The 15,086-nt window shown below is 44.0% G+C and overlaps 1 protein-coding gene across 1 annotated transcript in view; it reads right to left on the bottom strand.

Annotated features, from left to right (window-relative positions):
- LOC141051171 (uncharacterized) overlaps nt 1-7,935 on the bottom strand; it is a 218,882-nt gene extending 210,947 nt beyond the window's left edge. Inside the window, 6 exon segments of the mRNA XM_073548036.1 lie at nt 5,436-5,538; nt 6,681-6,778; nt 6,860-6,983; nt 7,067-7,246; nt 7,372-7,544; nt 7,547-7,935. Of these exon segments, the coding sequence (XP_073404137.1) occupies nt 5,436-5,538; nt 6,681-6,778; nt 6,860-6,983; nt 7,067-7,246; nt 7,372-7,544; nt 7,547-7,583 (715 nt within the window). The 5' untranslated portion in view covers nt 7,584-7,935.
- Nucleotides 7,936-15,086: the final 7,151 nt, after the last annotated feature.

Genomic DNA, 15,086 nt, shown 5'->3' with positions numbered 1-15,086 from the left:
TGTACTCACTGATCTATCCGGCCAGGCTCCGGGTGGTCCATGAGGGTTCTTCTCTATTTTTTACGGATCTGGCGGAGGCGGCTGAGTGGCTGTGGTCCCGCAAAGGGTCTGCTGCGAAGGAATCCTAATGTTCCTACTGTTAATCAGAATTCTTTCCATTGATGGTTTGATTGGAGCCTTTTCCACGGACGCCCGGATTACCAACAATACCGGACACTGAGCTCAGTGATGGTATCCCCGTGTCTATTTCATGATGGGAGAGCAGGACTTTGCTCCCATATTGTTTGTTTCTCCACTTTGATGTTTTTTTATAGTGGTTTTGGTTTTATTTGTTTTTTAGGTATAATTCGCAGCCAGCAGCAGTTTCAGCTTATGTGTGGTGTCTCTAAATTTTCCCCGGGTACTGATGTAGGCCATATCCAGCGGAGTAAATATGGGGTCTGAGATGATATGTATGACATGGAATGTGAGAGGTATAAAAAAAACCCGGAAAAAGATCAAAGTCTTCTCGGAGATTAGACATTACCACCCTCACATTGTTGCCTTGGTGGAAACACACCTGACCAGGGATACAGCTCGGTGCGTGCAGAAGCCTTGGGTACAATGGTTTGTTCACGCATTCCATACTAGTTACTCGAGGGGGGTCTCACTGTTGGTGCATAGAGATGTTAGATGGGAAGCCAGGGAGACCCGGAGGGATCCTGAGGGTCGTTTTGTCTTCGTCTATGCATCAATAAATACCAGGAAATATGTTATGTGTGTATAATCCACCTCCGGCTAATATGTCCATTCTCCAGAAGGCGTTGAGCTTCGCCCTAAACTATCCGGATGCGGATGTTATCTGTATGGGGGACTTTATTATGGTTATGAATAATCATCTTGATAAATTGAGACTGGATGATGGAGTAGCTGGGGGGGTTCCTTCGTCAACAGCAACCCAACTCTCGCTATTTATGGGGGGTAGCGGGTGGCTAGACTTGTGGAGAATGCGGCACCCTGAGTTGAGAGAGTATACCTGCCACTCATCCACTAGGCGCTCCCTATCGCGCATAGATTATATTTTCGGAACCAGTGGTCTGGCAATGTGGGTGGATAGTGTGAAACATGGCAATAGAGAGATCTCAGACCATAGCCCGGTCATCCTCAAACTTAAGTACGGGCAATTAAATAATAGGATGGTTTGGAAGTTGAACCCTTTCTGGCTGAAACTGATAGTAACCCCCGATAGAACAATCTATCAATTGCATTGTTTCATTTTGTTCCATCAGGAACCTCAGGATATTAATATATTTTGGGATGCCCTTAAGGCATATCTGAGGGGCTGCTTGTCCTCCACAATTTCTTATATTAAGCAGGTAACCTCAAGAGAGGATGATGTGATGGAACGGCGATTAAAGGATTCGGAGGCTGCATACATATCTAAACCAACCAATGGCAATAGGATTGAGTGGTTGGCTGCCCAACGATTATACACCCATCACATAGACACTAAGTCTAAGCGCAAATTATTCTTTGCTTGCCAGTCTTATTTTGAACTGGGAAACCAAGCACGTAAGCTTTTGGCCTATCTGGTACGCCAACATAATACTTCTAATACAATATTACAGATCCATAAGTCGGATGATTCGTTGGTGTCTTCAACTGAGGAGATTCTTGGCTGCTTCTATGATTATTATAAGTCATTATATGAATCTAAAAGTGGCTCTGATAATTTGGAGTGTTTGGATTACTTGTCGGATGTAACATTCCATATCTTAGATTCTGATCAGCGAGCCTTTATGGACGCTGAATTCACTGTGGAGGAGATAGAGAATACTATAGTGGACATGGCCTCTGGGAAGGCCCATGGGCCGGACGGATTCCCTATTGAATTGTATAGGAAATACAGAGATATATTAACGCCACTTCTGATAAAGGTGTTTCGGGGGAATATGGGAGGGGGAATCTATGCCTGAATCCTTTTACGAGGCTAATATCATATTGCTTAGGAAGGAGGGGAAGGACCCTTTGGAATGTGGCTCCTATCGTCCCATATCGTTAGTAAATGTGGACTATAAAATCTTTCCTAAAATTCTTGCCACCAGATTAAATTCGATTATACTGAACCTTATACATCCTGACCAGACAGGCTTTATGACTGGTAAGAGTACTTCAATTAATATCAGACGAGTCCAGTCAATAGTCCAATATAGTTCTCTAATGCCAGACAACAAATGGGCACTGGCGTCGTTGGATGCCGCCAAGGCTTTTGACTCTATTGAGTGGACTTTCCTCTCCGCATGCCTACAGAGGTATGGCTTTGGTGATAAGTTTATAAAATGGGTTAAACTACTGTATATGAAACCTAAAGCCCGTATTATTGTGAATAATTCCATATCTGAGTCCTTTTCATTACATAGGGGGACCCGTCAGGGGTGCCCCTTTCCCTGGCCCTCTTCGCCCTTGCGATTGAGGCACTGGCAATACGCATAAGGTCTTCCCCTGGCATTAAAGGTATAGATATAGCGGGTCGGGTAGATACCATAGGTTTATACGCAGATGATATGGTGATATTTATGGACGAGGTGGAGGAAACTTTGCCTCAAGTGATGCCGCCATAGATAGATTCAGTAAATATTCAGGCTTATATATAAATTGGGAAAAGTCTGCCTTGTTACCCCTATCCCATGCCCCGATGTCCCGACTAGAGGCTCTCTCCTCGTTGTCTATTGTATCTAGCTTTAGATACCTGGGGGTTCATGTATCCCATAACAGCACGCTCGACTTACAACTTAATATCTGCCCACTGTTGGAACTGGTCAAAATTAAATTTGCTACCTGGAGCAAATTACCACTGTCTGTGGCCGAACGCATCAACCTGATTAAAATGATATTACTTCCCAAACTTAGCTATTCCCTTCAACATAGTGCCGTAATGGTACCCAGGTCCTTTTTTGTGAATCTTAATTCCCAGGTCACGTCTTTTATATGGGGGAAAACCAGACCTAAACTTAAGTTGTCCACTCTGCAGAGGCTCAAAAAGGGAGGTGGGGCGGCACTACCAGATTTCTTCTTATATTATTTGGCTGGACAGGCTAAGGCCTTAAGTAAATGGATGCCGGTAATTATCTCCATAATTCTGAAAGTCACTTGCTTCACGCTGCAAGAACTGATTGCCCACTGGGTTTCCTGCAGTTGGAGGGGCCTGGTGTCCCTCGTTTACTGCCCTGCCCCTGCTCCGTCTGGCACGATTAGTATGGAGGCAAATTAAGAAAGTGATTGGATATAGAGACATTATAGCTGAAATGCCCCTATGGAAAAATGCCTATTTTTCGGTATTACTAAGTCACCCGTCCACTGATTTTTGGACTCAACATAATGTCTCCTTGATAGGAGACTTGTATGATCATGGGACCTTAATGACTTTTGAGCAGATACAGGCTAAACATGATGTCCCAAGATCTCAATTTTTCCGCTATTTACAACTAGGATCTGCTCTTCAGTCGCACATAAGGAGTACAGGTGGGGGCCGTGCCATTTCGTCCCTACCTCTGATAGGAATCCTTAACTCACAAGGTCCCCAGGGCCTTATCTCCTCTTTATATACGTACATGCTGTTGGTGGGAGCGAAATCTGCCATAAGTTCTGTTAAAGGGAAGTGGGAAAGACTCATCCCTAATACGCAGGGAGAGGAGTTGGAAGAGATCCTGGAGTCTCCGATCGGAGTATCACCATCTGCTAATAATAGAATGATACAGTTGTATATAATAAACCAATCATATTTGACTCCGATACGACTTTTTAGGATTGGTCGATTCCAATCACCAGAATGCTTGCGATGTCACTCACCAGATGCAGACTTTATTCACATGATATGGCAATGTCCCACTACCCTACAGTACTGGAAAGAGGTGATGCTATTCTTGTCATCACTGGTGAAAGCTCCTGTTCCTCTTGAACCACTGGTCTGCTTGTTTGGGGTATGGGAGGAGGAGACCATGTGGAGATCTTTCTACGCAAGACACTATTTATGGCACGGAAAGTATTGGCACTACGGTGGATGGGCAATTCATGTCCTTCTCTTAGAACTTGGATTGACTTGGTAAGCATGATTGTCCCATACGAGCGCACATTATATCAGAACAGGGAATGCCTGGGTAAATTTGAAAAAATCTGGGAGAAGTGGAATTCTTCTCATCTCACTTTGTTGAATGGAGAGATTGCATGTGAGACAATATAGTGCAATTCAGTAGGCTGCGAATTAGTAGATAGTTGACGTAGTTGTAGTTTAGTTTAGGAACTTATAATTAAACAATCTAAGTTATCTGTGCTATATAATAAAGGCCTGTGAGATATGATTGATGTACATGCTTTTAATGTATAGCCTATTGTTCCCTGTATATGCTTGTGGGATTATGCATAGATTACTTGTATATTAATAAGAGTGTTTAATTTTTGTTTAGAATTTAACAAAAAGACGGTAGTGTGTATGCTCTGTACAATGTTCACAACCACAAGCAAATATGTATGTTGTACATTACATCCTTTTCTTGTTTTGAAGTTTAATAAATGAATTTAAAAAAAAAAAAAAAAACCTTCTACTGAGAATATCTGATATATCACAATATAAAATTAATTATCAAGTAACATAAAAAGTAGAAAAAAGAAAAAAAAAAAAGGGAACACCAGAACGTCAACTCTACCAAATATGCAATAAGAAGCAAACAGTAGTATTTATCTCCCCCAAAATGGGATAAATAAAAAATTCAGCTCTCTGCTCAAAAAATTAGCCCTCACACAGCTTCATCGATGTAAAACTGAAAACATTTCTCCATTCTCAGAAGAAGGCGGCACAAGCCAAATTTTTTTTTTTCTACATTTTTTGTTTATCACAAAAAGAGATATTTCGGCCCCATTTTTCAGTACATTGTATGTTAAATTAAATGGCGTTATTCAAAACTGCATATCGAATCGCAAAACAAAGAGTCATACAGCTGTGTCTTGGTTGGGAAAAATATAAAAAGTTTTAGGCCTTAGAAGAAGGGGAGCAAAGAAAAACTAAAATTATAAACAGCCCAGTTGTGAAGTGTTTTACAGTTTCCCTGTCGTTCCTCTTTCAATGTTGCCCAGGTACTCCGCGCCAGTCTTCGTACTTGCCTTTCCAGCCGGACAGACATGTGACCGATCAATAAACACAACGGTGGCCAATGCGTCTATGCTCTGGCCAATTACTGGCTTCAGAAATCACATATCTGTATGGCCAGAACAAAAAGTATAGATATCGACTATGTAATATTTTTTCTCTGAAATAAAAGTGTCACTTAAATTTTACCCACTGAAACTCGCAGATAAAGCTATGTAAAATAGCTGCGTAACATACCCTAAAAAACTTCAACACATAATTGCACCAGCCAGTGATAAAGTGGAATATGTTGAAGTCTGAGGCTACTACTCACCTGGGTAGTTATCGGTAGGAATCTCCTCTTTACACCACTCATCGCCCCTCATATATGTCTCTGTAGCATTAATATGGGTCAGATCTTCACCCTGAAACAAATACTGAAAAAAAATCACAGACAGATGGATAAGTCTCACTTTAAATGATTCAAAAGAACAGAAAAGATCATAAATTAACATGATGACCAGAAATGACAGCAGTAGCTACAGGTCTCCTGTATAAATCCAACCTGTCGGCTCCTGATTGTAACCAGCAGTCTCCATAAACAGAAAATTGTGAGGAGATCCAGACAACATCTAATGTCTATGATCAGCTTTATCCTGTCATCTCCACCAGATATATAAAACATACACTGAATGGCCACATTATCTAGTAACAAGTTGGAAGTTCTTTGACTTTCAGAACTGCAATAAATTGTCATAGATTAGGTGATGAAACAGTTCTGCAGGAATATTGGCCAATGTCGACAAAATAGTTTCTCGCATTTGCTGCAAATTAGATAAAGGTACTGACAGAACAAGTAGTTTGGAGTTTATCTCGTCTTTCAGGATTAAGAGCTGGGTACTTAAGAAGTCAGGGAAGCAAGGAACAAAAATCACTATCGAGGTTCCAGGAAACAATTCATGACCTTATGACTCTTATGGTGACTTGTTCAGCTGAAAAATCCTGAATGGCCAGAATGATAAACCCTAATGTCCAATCAACTACAAACATATCACAGATATTAGCAGTACCAAAAAAACATTCCCTTGTTTCTAGGTTTTGATATGTATTGGAAGTATCTCGCTTTATTTTCAGTAAGCCATGTGTAAGTTTCCATTCGGACACATTAATTATAGCATCAGTGTTGTATTTAGCTACAATTCACGTAACTGTGCACCACCTTTTTCCTCAGAATGATTTCTGATATCCTCCTCAGACTCCATTCCTGGACAAACTGGCCAGCAGCTAATCTAGCACTGAAGACCATACTGCATTTGCAGTCACTCAATTTTCACATTCTAATGTAAATACACATTAAAGCTGATCAATTGAAAGCTTTTTTCACTTGATTTATAAAGCATTCCAGGGTAATGATTCTAATTTCCATACCAACAAGCTTCTATAATGAAAAGGCCAGTGTCTCTAACGATGAGGCCATTCAGTATACAATACTGTGGAAAAAAAAACAGAGAAAACACAAGACCTTCACAGCCATCTACACATTTTAGGGAAGATTTCATGACACCTTCTCTCCATCTACCTGATGATCCTGAGGAACATTGGGATCTTCTTGCTTACAGTCCTGTGGAAGAAGAGGACGGGGACATCTCTCTGGTGTTGTCCTCTTACTGGATAGAACTGGAGGAAACACAGAGGGACTGAATTTATTCTTTACATACAGATAATTATAGGCCGTGTGTATTTAGTTCTGTCTATTACCTGGTGATGTGAGGGGCTGGGGAACCTCCATCACGTCATCCTTGTACTGATCTTTGTGTCCTTCAAAATACTCCCACTCCTCCATGGAGAAATAGATGGCGACATCCTGGCACCTTATAGGAACCTGTCATATACAATGATACCGTCATCCCCCCGATCCCTCCATAGCGTTACTGTATAATGTCCTAGCATTCCCAGCAGTGTCACCTCTCCAGTCAGCAGCTCAATCATCTTGTAGGTGAGTTCTAGGATCTTCTGGTCATTGATGCCCTCATGTATCAGGGGGTGAGGTGGAGGCCCAGTGATTGGGCTCAGGGGTCTTCCCCATCCCTCAGACACAGGGTCCTGACAGCGCTCACTAGAGGTCTTCTTCACTACTGTGTAATCCTGGTTATGGAGAGACACATTAATAAATCTCACAACAGACATTTCCAGAGTCCTCACCTCTCCAGTTCTGTCCATTATTCCCATAGATAAGAATGATGTAATGTGACACCATCAGAATCTCTCACCTCTCCAGTAAGCCGGAAGAGGATCTCTAGGGTGAGGTGTAATATCCTCTCCATCATCTTGTCCTTGACCCTATTCATCCTTGACAGATCAATCAGGAAAATTCTCTTATATAGAAGCTCTCTTCTGACAGAATCCGATATTGTAAGATCCGGAATGGGAAGAAGATGAGCTCATGTAATAAAATAAGTACTGGAGATAATAAGGGAAACATACAAGGAGATATATCAATTTTATGTTGTATTCTCAATAATCTATACCCACTGGTTTTCAACCAAATCACTGAGAATGGGTAGGGTTTGGGTACAGGAATCCACCTTTAATGTTAACAACAAACGAAGCCAGGGTTGTTGGAAATAAGAATGATACATGTGTCATATTCTTAGGCCTCTTTCACACATCAGGTTTTCGCCGTCAGGCGCGATCCGGCGCTTTTGACAGAAACCGGATCCGGCGAAATGCAATGCCGGATCCGGTTCCCCCCCATTGACTTGCATTTGCGCCGGATCGCGCCGGATGGCCATGCGTTTCATCCGGTTTTCGCCGGATCCGGCAATGTGTCGCGATCCGGCGTCTGGAAAAAACGGCTACTGTAACGTTTTTTGTCTCCGGCGAAAAAGCCGGACACGCCGGATCCGGCGCGTCCGGCTTTTTCACACAATGAAAGCCTATGAGCGCCGCAATGCGCCGGATCCGGTTTTTTGGTCTGAGCATGCTCAGTAGCTCTGCCCACAAGACATATATAAAAGCAAGACAGTGGGACCCACAGCCACACCCAACATGCCACCCAAGAAAGCAACCAAGCGAAGCAGGAGAAGGCAGGAGACCACTGCAGCACCATCAGCACCACAACCACCCAAATGGAGCAGCAAATGCAACATGCTGAGGAGGGGAGGCCAGCAGCAGATGAGAGACGGTAATTATCAAATCCCCCATTCCTCCAAACTAGGGCTATTGAATATCAAGATATTCATTGGCCCTTTGTTTCTCTTTATTCAACAGCCGCCCAATAGATGCAGCAGCAGCAGCAGCAGCAATGGCAGCAGCTGGAACACCACCCACAGGCATGGAGTGTGGCCACCAGGAAGACAGCACATCATTTTCTGGGAGCCCTCCCTCGCATCGTCAGCGTTTGACGGTAAGTTTTTATTTCCAAAATCCATCTTCTCTGTAATATATGTCTATTCATTGCCTTTTATTTCAAAACAGGATTCACAAGATGAAGAGGAGCTCCCAGAAGAAGAAGGAAGGGGTGGACAGACACCTGGAGTGGGCTCACAATTGGTAAGTTTTTTGCATCAAACGCAGAAACACAACATCACACTACACACAACACATAGAAAACAATGTTCTGCAGACCACACACAGCAAACAAATGCCTACATCCAAAGACATAACATTTTTTGTTTTCTTCTCTAGTCTTCCCAATCTGGTGCTCGGCCAAGAGGTCCTCGCAGTGCCTCCCAGGGTCGTCGGCGACAGCAACGCGGCGGTCACCAGCGTGTAAGTATAAATATTTTTGCTTTGTTTTTTTGCACTTTTTATTTCATTTCTTATGTGGAGGCGTTATTTTTGTCTTTTTCTTTAACAGCCTTCACAGCGTGCTCCCGACTCTGACGGTGAGGATGGAGGACTCGATGTGGACCACCTCATCGATCTCGTCCGAGAAAGGGAGCCGCTCTGGAATATGGCTGACCGCTGCCACGCTGACCTTATCGTTACCTGACGACTCTGGGAGGAAATCTGTTCGCTCCTTGTGGGCCGCTGGGAGGACCTCAATGTTCGGGCCCAGATTACAGAGCGTAAGTATATACAGTACCGGTTGCTTGATGTAAACCAGTGTTTCCCGAACTCCAGTCCTCGTGGTCCCCACGGATCATGTGTTCAGGATTTCTATTTACTATGGAAATCCTGAAAACATGACCCCTGGGGACCATGAGGACTGGAGTTTGGGAAACACTGATGTTGAATACTAACCACTCCTTTCTCGTTTCAGGGAACAGAATTGTGAATCGGTGGCGGTCTGTGAGGGATCGTTTCAAGAAGGAGTTCAATAAAGAGATGCGGGCACCGAGTGGATCTGGAGGACGCAGGAGCAAGTACAAGTACGCAGAAGCCCTGTCGTTCCTCCGGGAAACAATGGTCACCAGAAGGTAAATATTACACACCACATGTGAAAACAAATGTTAGATGTAAATTTTTTTTTCTGCCAGGGCCATACCATGTCAGTATTTTAATTGTTTTTTTTTCTCTTTATTCCACAGCACGGTGAGCAGCACTCGGGAGCCTGCACGATTGGACCCTTCTGAGGCGATCCCTGAGGAGACCGGCACCGGGGGACACTTCGACCGCCCCGGTACATCTGCACCTTCCCAGCCTTCCCACACATTCGACCCATCTGTCCCATCCACCAGCACAGGAGCATCGTGGCCGCCTACATTACATGAAGCTGCTGGTGAGATCGCTTTCCCTTTACCCAACCCTTCTGCCCCTGCCACCTCTAGTACACCTGCGGGTACTGGGCGGCAGCGGCAGAGGGGTCAGGAAAAGACTTATGCGCCAGAGTTCTTGCATCTGAATGCATCTTTCCAGAACTGTCTAAAAGTCTTGTCAGAGCAAATCTCCGCAGGCTATCAGCAGATCAACTCCAGCATTCTGGAGGTGAAGACACTTCTGCAAACCATGCATTCAGAAGCAAGATCTTCGCCAAACCACACCTTTTTCAGGTCTGTTGTGGAGCGCATGGAAACGCTCTCTCCTGCCCAGCAGATGCATGTAATGCATTCATGCCACGCTGCTCTCCAGCAAGTTACCTCCCAACCTCCTCCTCCCACCACAGTAGTTCCTCCACCTGCACCCCCTCCAGCCACTTTCCATCCTCCCCCTCCTATTACATCTACACCCCCTCCAGCCACTTTCCATCCTCCCCCTCCTATTACATCTACACCCCCTCCAGCCACTTTCCATCCTCCCCCTCCTATTACATACCATCCACCTCCCCAGCACCATCCACCTCCCCAGCACCAGCAACCTCCCCAGCACCAGCAACCTCCCCAGTACCAGCAACCTCCCCAGTACCAGCAACCTCCCCAGTACCTGCAAACTCCCCAGTACCAGCAACCTCCCCAGTACCAGACATCTCCCCACTTCCAGCAACCTGCCCCGTACCAGACATCTCCCCACTTCCAGCAACCTGCCCCGTACCAGACATCTCCCCACTTCCAGCAACCTGCCCCGTACCAGACATCTCCCCACTTCCAGCAACCTGCCCCGTACCAAACTCCTTCCCCATACAACTTGCCATCAACATCATCTGCTCCTACAGTCCCTGCCCAACCCTCCACTCCACCACCCACCACCTCTTCTGCTTCCCACATGTCCACCCATTCTGTAGTTTTTTCCACACCTTCACCTCTAACTGTCCCTTCCCCACCACGATCCCAGTCCTCTCTCCACACTCCCAGTGTCGAAGTGTCCCGCAGCCCCTACAGCAGTATTTCCACCACACAATACACAGATTTATAATGTGTGTATTTAAATAAAAATGACCAGTTTTATGGTTTCAGTTTTATAGTTTCAAAGTTTTATTAAACAAGTTTATTAAAATTTTAAAAAAGTTTACTAAAAAAAACATTTTTCAATAAAAGTTAAATTATTTTACACTGGTTGTCTGTCATTTCTTTCTGCGGCGAAAAAGGTTAAATACAGGGTATTTAAAAGGTGAAATGGTATTCAAAACTAGGTATATAACTGTGGGTAAATTTTAGCTTTTTGCCACAGTTGTGTTCCTGGTTGTGTTTGAAGCAAAGTATTTCACCTAAAAAGTTGTGTTTATTGTTGGTGATTTCCTAACAATGTACACAACTTTTGTTAAAAGGTGAAATACTTTGCATAAAACACAACCAGGTACACACCTGTGGCCTAAAGCTAAAAATAGAGACCATGACAAGATAGCCAACTTTGGTTGGCAAAGGTATATACTGTTGGTACAGAAGGTACACAAGTTTGGTTGGGCACAAATCTTTCACACTCTGTCATCCTGCCAGTGTACTCTGCCTTGAGGTGACATAAAGTATAGTGCAAAATTGTCCCTCATTACTGAAACCGTCACAGAACTTCTAGTGGTAATGTCATGGTAATCTTGCAAGGTGGTTTCTTCAGAGGTGTCCTCAATGGAAATGGGTTCCTTGCAGATAACAAAATTGTGGAGTACCACGCACGCTTTGATCACCTCGTCCACAGTTTCTGTCTTGAGGTTGATCGCAGTCAATAGGACCCGCCATTTGGCTGTCAGAATACCAAAGGTACATTCAACCATTCTTCTTGCTCTTGTGAGGCGGTAATTAAAAATGCGTTTTTGTCTTGTCAATCCTCTGCTAGAGTACGGTTTCAAAAGGTGTTCTGACAGCTGGAAGGCTTCATCCCCTACACAGACAAATGGCATAGGTGGACCAGATGTTTGCGGCAGCGGTCTAGGTGGTGGGAACTGGAAGGTGTTTCCATACAGTTTACGCCCCATGGCAGACAGTTTGAAAACTTGAGAGTCATTGGAGCGGCCATAGGCCCCAATATCAACCGCAATAAATTTGTATTCCGCGTCAGCGATGGCCATGAGGACAATTGAAAAATATTTCTTGTAATTGAAATATTCCGATCCCGATCCAGCTGGCTTTACAATGCGGATATGTTTCCCGTCCACAGCGCCCAAGCAGTTTGGAAACTGACATATCTGTTGAAACTTGTCAGCAATTTCAATCCACCTCTCTGTTGTGGGCACTGGTAAAAACTCTTCAGCTAAGGAGTCCCACAGTGCACGGCATGTGTACTTCACAATTCCAGATATGGTGGAAATCCCGAGTCTGTACTGGAAATGCAGTGACGAAAGGGATTCTCCAGTTGCAAGAAATCTGTGGGGAATTAAAAAACAATAAATTAGTTTTAAATCACAGCATTACATACCAAAACTGAGCTATAACACTTGGAGATACAAACTACCACCAACAAGATTGCAGTGAAAGTGTGCTCTGATGCGAGCATATCCAATAAATGTGGCTTACCTTAAAGTCACCATCAGACGCTCTGCGGGTGAAACAGAGAAGCGGCAATAGGTGTCCGCTTTTCTTATGAGGTGTGCAATGCGCTCCACCAAGTAATCAAAATTCTCCATTTTCATCCTAACATATCCAAAAAATGTATCCGGGTTTCGTCGAAGGTCCATGCATAGTGTAGAATAGACCCCACGCGTCATTCTCTTGGCTGTGATGGGGTGGATCCACAAACGTCGTCTACGATGCCTGATGCGCTGCTGTCTCGCTCTCTCCTTCTCCAGAACAATCACCCTCAAACGATTTGCCTCCGCTGTAAAATCCGCCAAATTCTTCAAAATATTTCCAATGACAACATCCATCTTCGCCAGTAACTTGCTCTTCTCTCCAACCTGCACTTTCTCCTCTACAACCTGTCAAAGAAGGGCTGTAGGAACATGCTATATATAGTTTTCCAGTAGCCAATCCCGTTCGGAAGGCCACAAGGGTCAATTTTAAAAACCGGATCCGGCGTAATCCGTCGAAAAACGGATAGAAAAACGGATGAACCGGATGAGACAGATCCGGTTTTGTCTGTCAAGAAAAAGACGGATCCGGCAGGAAACCGGATCCGTCACATCCGGTTTTACGAAACAGTTGCCGGATCCGGCGTTCCGGCACGACGACGGATCGCACCTGATGCCGAAAACCTGATGTGTGAAAGTAGCCTTACTTGGCCAAAAGAAATGTTATGCCATGGTATGATTTTTAGGGCTTTCTGTCCTGTCCCTATCCCACACTGCAAACTGCTCTTCTTTTACCCATTTTACAAGTCTACACTTTCACATGTCATATCTTTAAAACATACTAAACTTTACAGTATGATTTTGAAATGTGATTTATCTTAATGTTGTGAGAACGTGGAGGTAACTTAAATAAAAAGCCGCCAGATTATGAGGGATATGTGTCAACTACTGAGACCTTTCAAAGAGGCCAATGAACATGTAAGTAAACATAAGCAGAGAGAACTGTGGGAAAGCACTCACCCTGGAATGGAGAAAGAAAATCAACTTCTACAGTGCCATGAAAAGGTATTACGATGCCATGAACTTTTTCACATTTTTACATGTTACACCTACAAACTTAAAGGGAATCTGTCACCCCTTTTTTTGAATATGAGCTGCCGGCACCGACATCAGGGGTTTATCTACAGCATTCTGTAATGCTCTAGATAAGCCCCCGATGTAACCTGAAAGATAAGAAAAAAGAGTTAGATTATACTCACCCTGGCGTTCTGTCCGTTCCGATGGGTGTAGCCGTCCGGTCCAGCGCCTCCCATCTTCATACGATGCCGTCCTATTCTTTCCTTCCTGTCGTGGATCCTGCGCAGGCGCACTGCTCTGCCGTGTTGAGGTCAGAGCAGAGTCCAACAGTGCGCAGACTCGAGGAGAGGTCTGGCACCTGCGCACTGCAGTATTCTGCTCTGCCCTCAACATATTCGTACTGCCCTCAACTGGGCAGAGCAGGGCGCCACGACAGGAAGGAAAGAAGAGGACGGCATCGTATGAAGATGGGAGGCGCCGGACCGCAACACCCATCGGACCAAGACTGGACCGCCCCCCGGTGAGTATAATCTAACTCCTTTTTCTTCTCTTTCAGGTTACATCGGGGGTTTATCTACAGCATTACAGAATGCTGTAGATAAGCCTCTGATGTCGGTGCCGGCAGCTTATATTCGAAAAAAGGGGTGACAGATTCCCTTTAAATGTATTTTATGTGATATACCAACACTAAGTATCAAGTGTAAAGGAAATGATGCATGTTTTTCTAAATATTTTTAAAATATAAATCTGAAAATTGTGACTTGCATTTGTATTCAGCCCCCGAGTCAATACATTTTAGGACCACCTTTCGCTGCAATTACTGCTGCAAGTCTTTTGGGGTTTGTCTCTACCAGCTTTGCACATCTAGGAGATGACATTTTTGCCCATTCTTTGTAAACTAGATCTAGTTCAGTGATATTGGATGGAGACATCTGTGAACAGCAATTTTTTTAATTCTTGCCACAGATTTTCAATGGAATTTAGGTCTGAACTGTGAATGGGCCTTTCACACACATAAATATGCTTTGATCTAAATCATCCATTGTAGCTCCTGCAGGATGTGTTGAGTTGTTGTCCGGCTGGAAGGTGAATTTCTGCCCCAGTTTCAACTCTTTTGCAGCCTCTAACAGGTTTTCCCTTTATTTAGTTCCATTCATCTTCCCATCAATTCTGACCAGCTTCCCTGTCCCTGTTGAAGAAAAGCATCTCCACAGCATGATGCTGCCACCTCCATGTTTGACGGTTGGAATGTTGTCAGGCTGATGTGCAGTGTTAGTTTTGTGCCAAACATAGTGTTTTGTATTTAACCCAAATCATTCCACTTTGGTCTAATATGACTTAAACACCTTCTTCCACATGCTAGCTGTGCCCCCTGCAAGGCTTTTTGCAAACTGCAAATGGGACTTCTTATGGATCGCTTTCTTCTTTCCACTCTTCCATAAAGGCCAGAGCATACGATTAATAGTGGTCTTGTGGACAGATCTCAATAAAATACATTTAAGTTTGTGGGTATAACGTGAAAAAGTTCATGGGGTATGAATATTTTTAAGGCACTGTACATGTTCATTGCAACTCTGGCAGCAGCATGTG

The sequence above is a fragment of the Dendrobates tinctorius genome, unplaced genomic scaffold, assembly GCF_039654945.1.
Source record: "Dendrobates tinctorius isolate UK_male_01 unplaced genomic scaffold, ASM3965494v1 ptg000155l, whole genome shotgun sequence".
Lineage (NCBI taxonomy): Eukaryota > Metazoa > Chordata > Amphibia > Anura > Dendrobatidae > Dendrobates > Dendrobates tinctorius.
The sequence above is the reverse complement of the archived record's forward strand: the minus strand, read 5'-3'. Positions and strand labels throughout refer to the sequence as shown.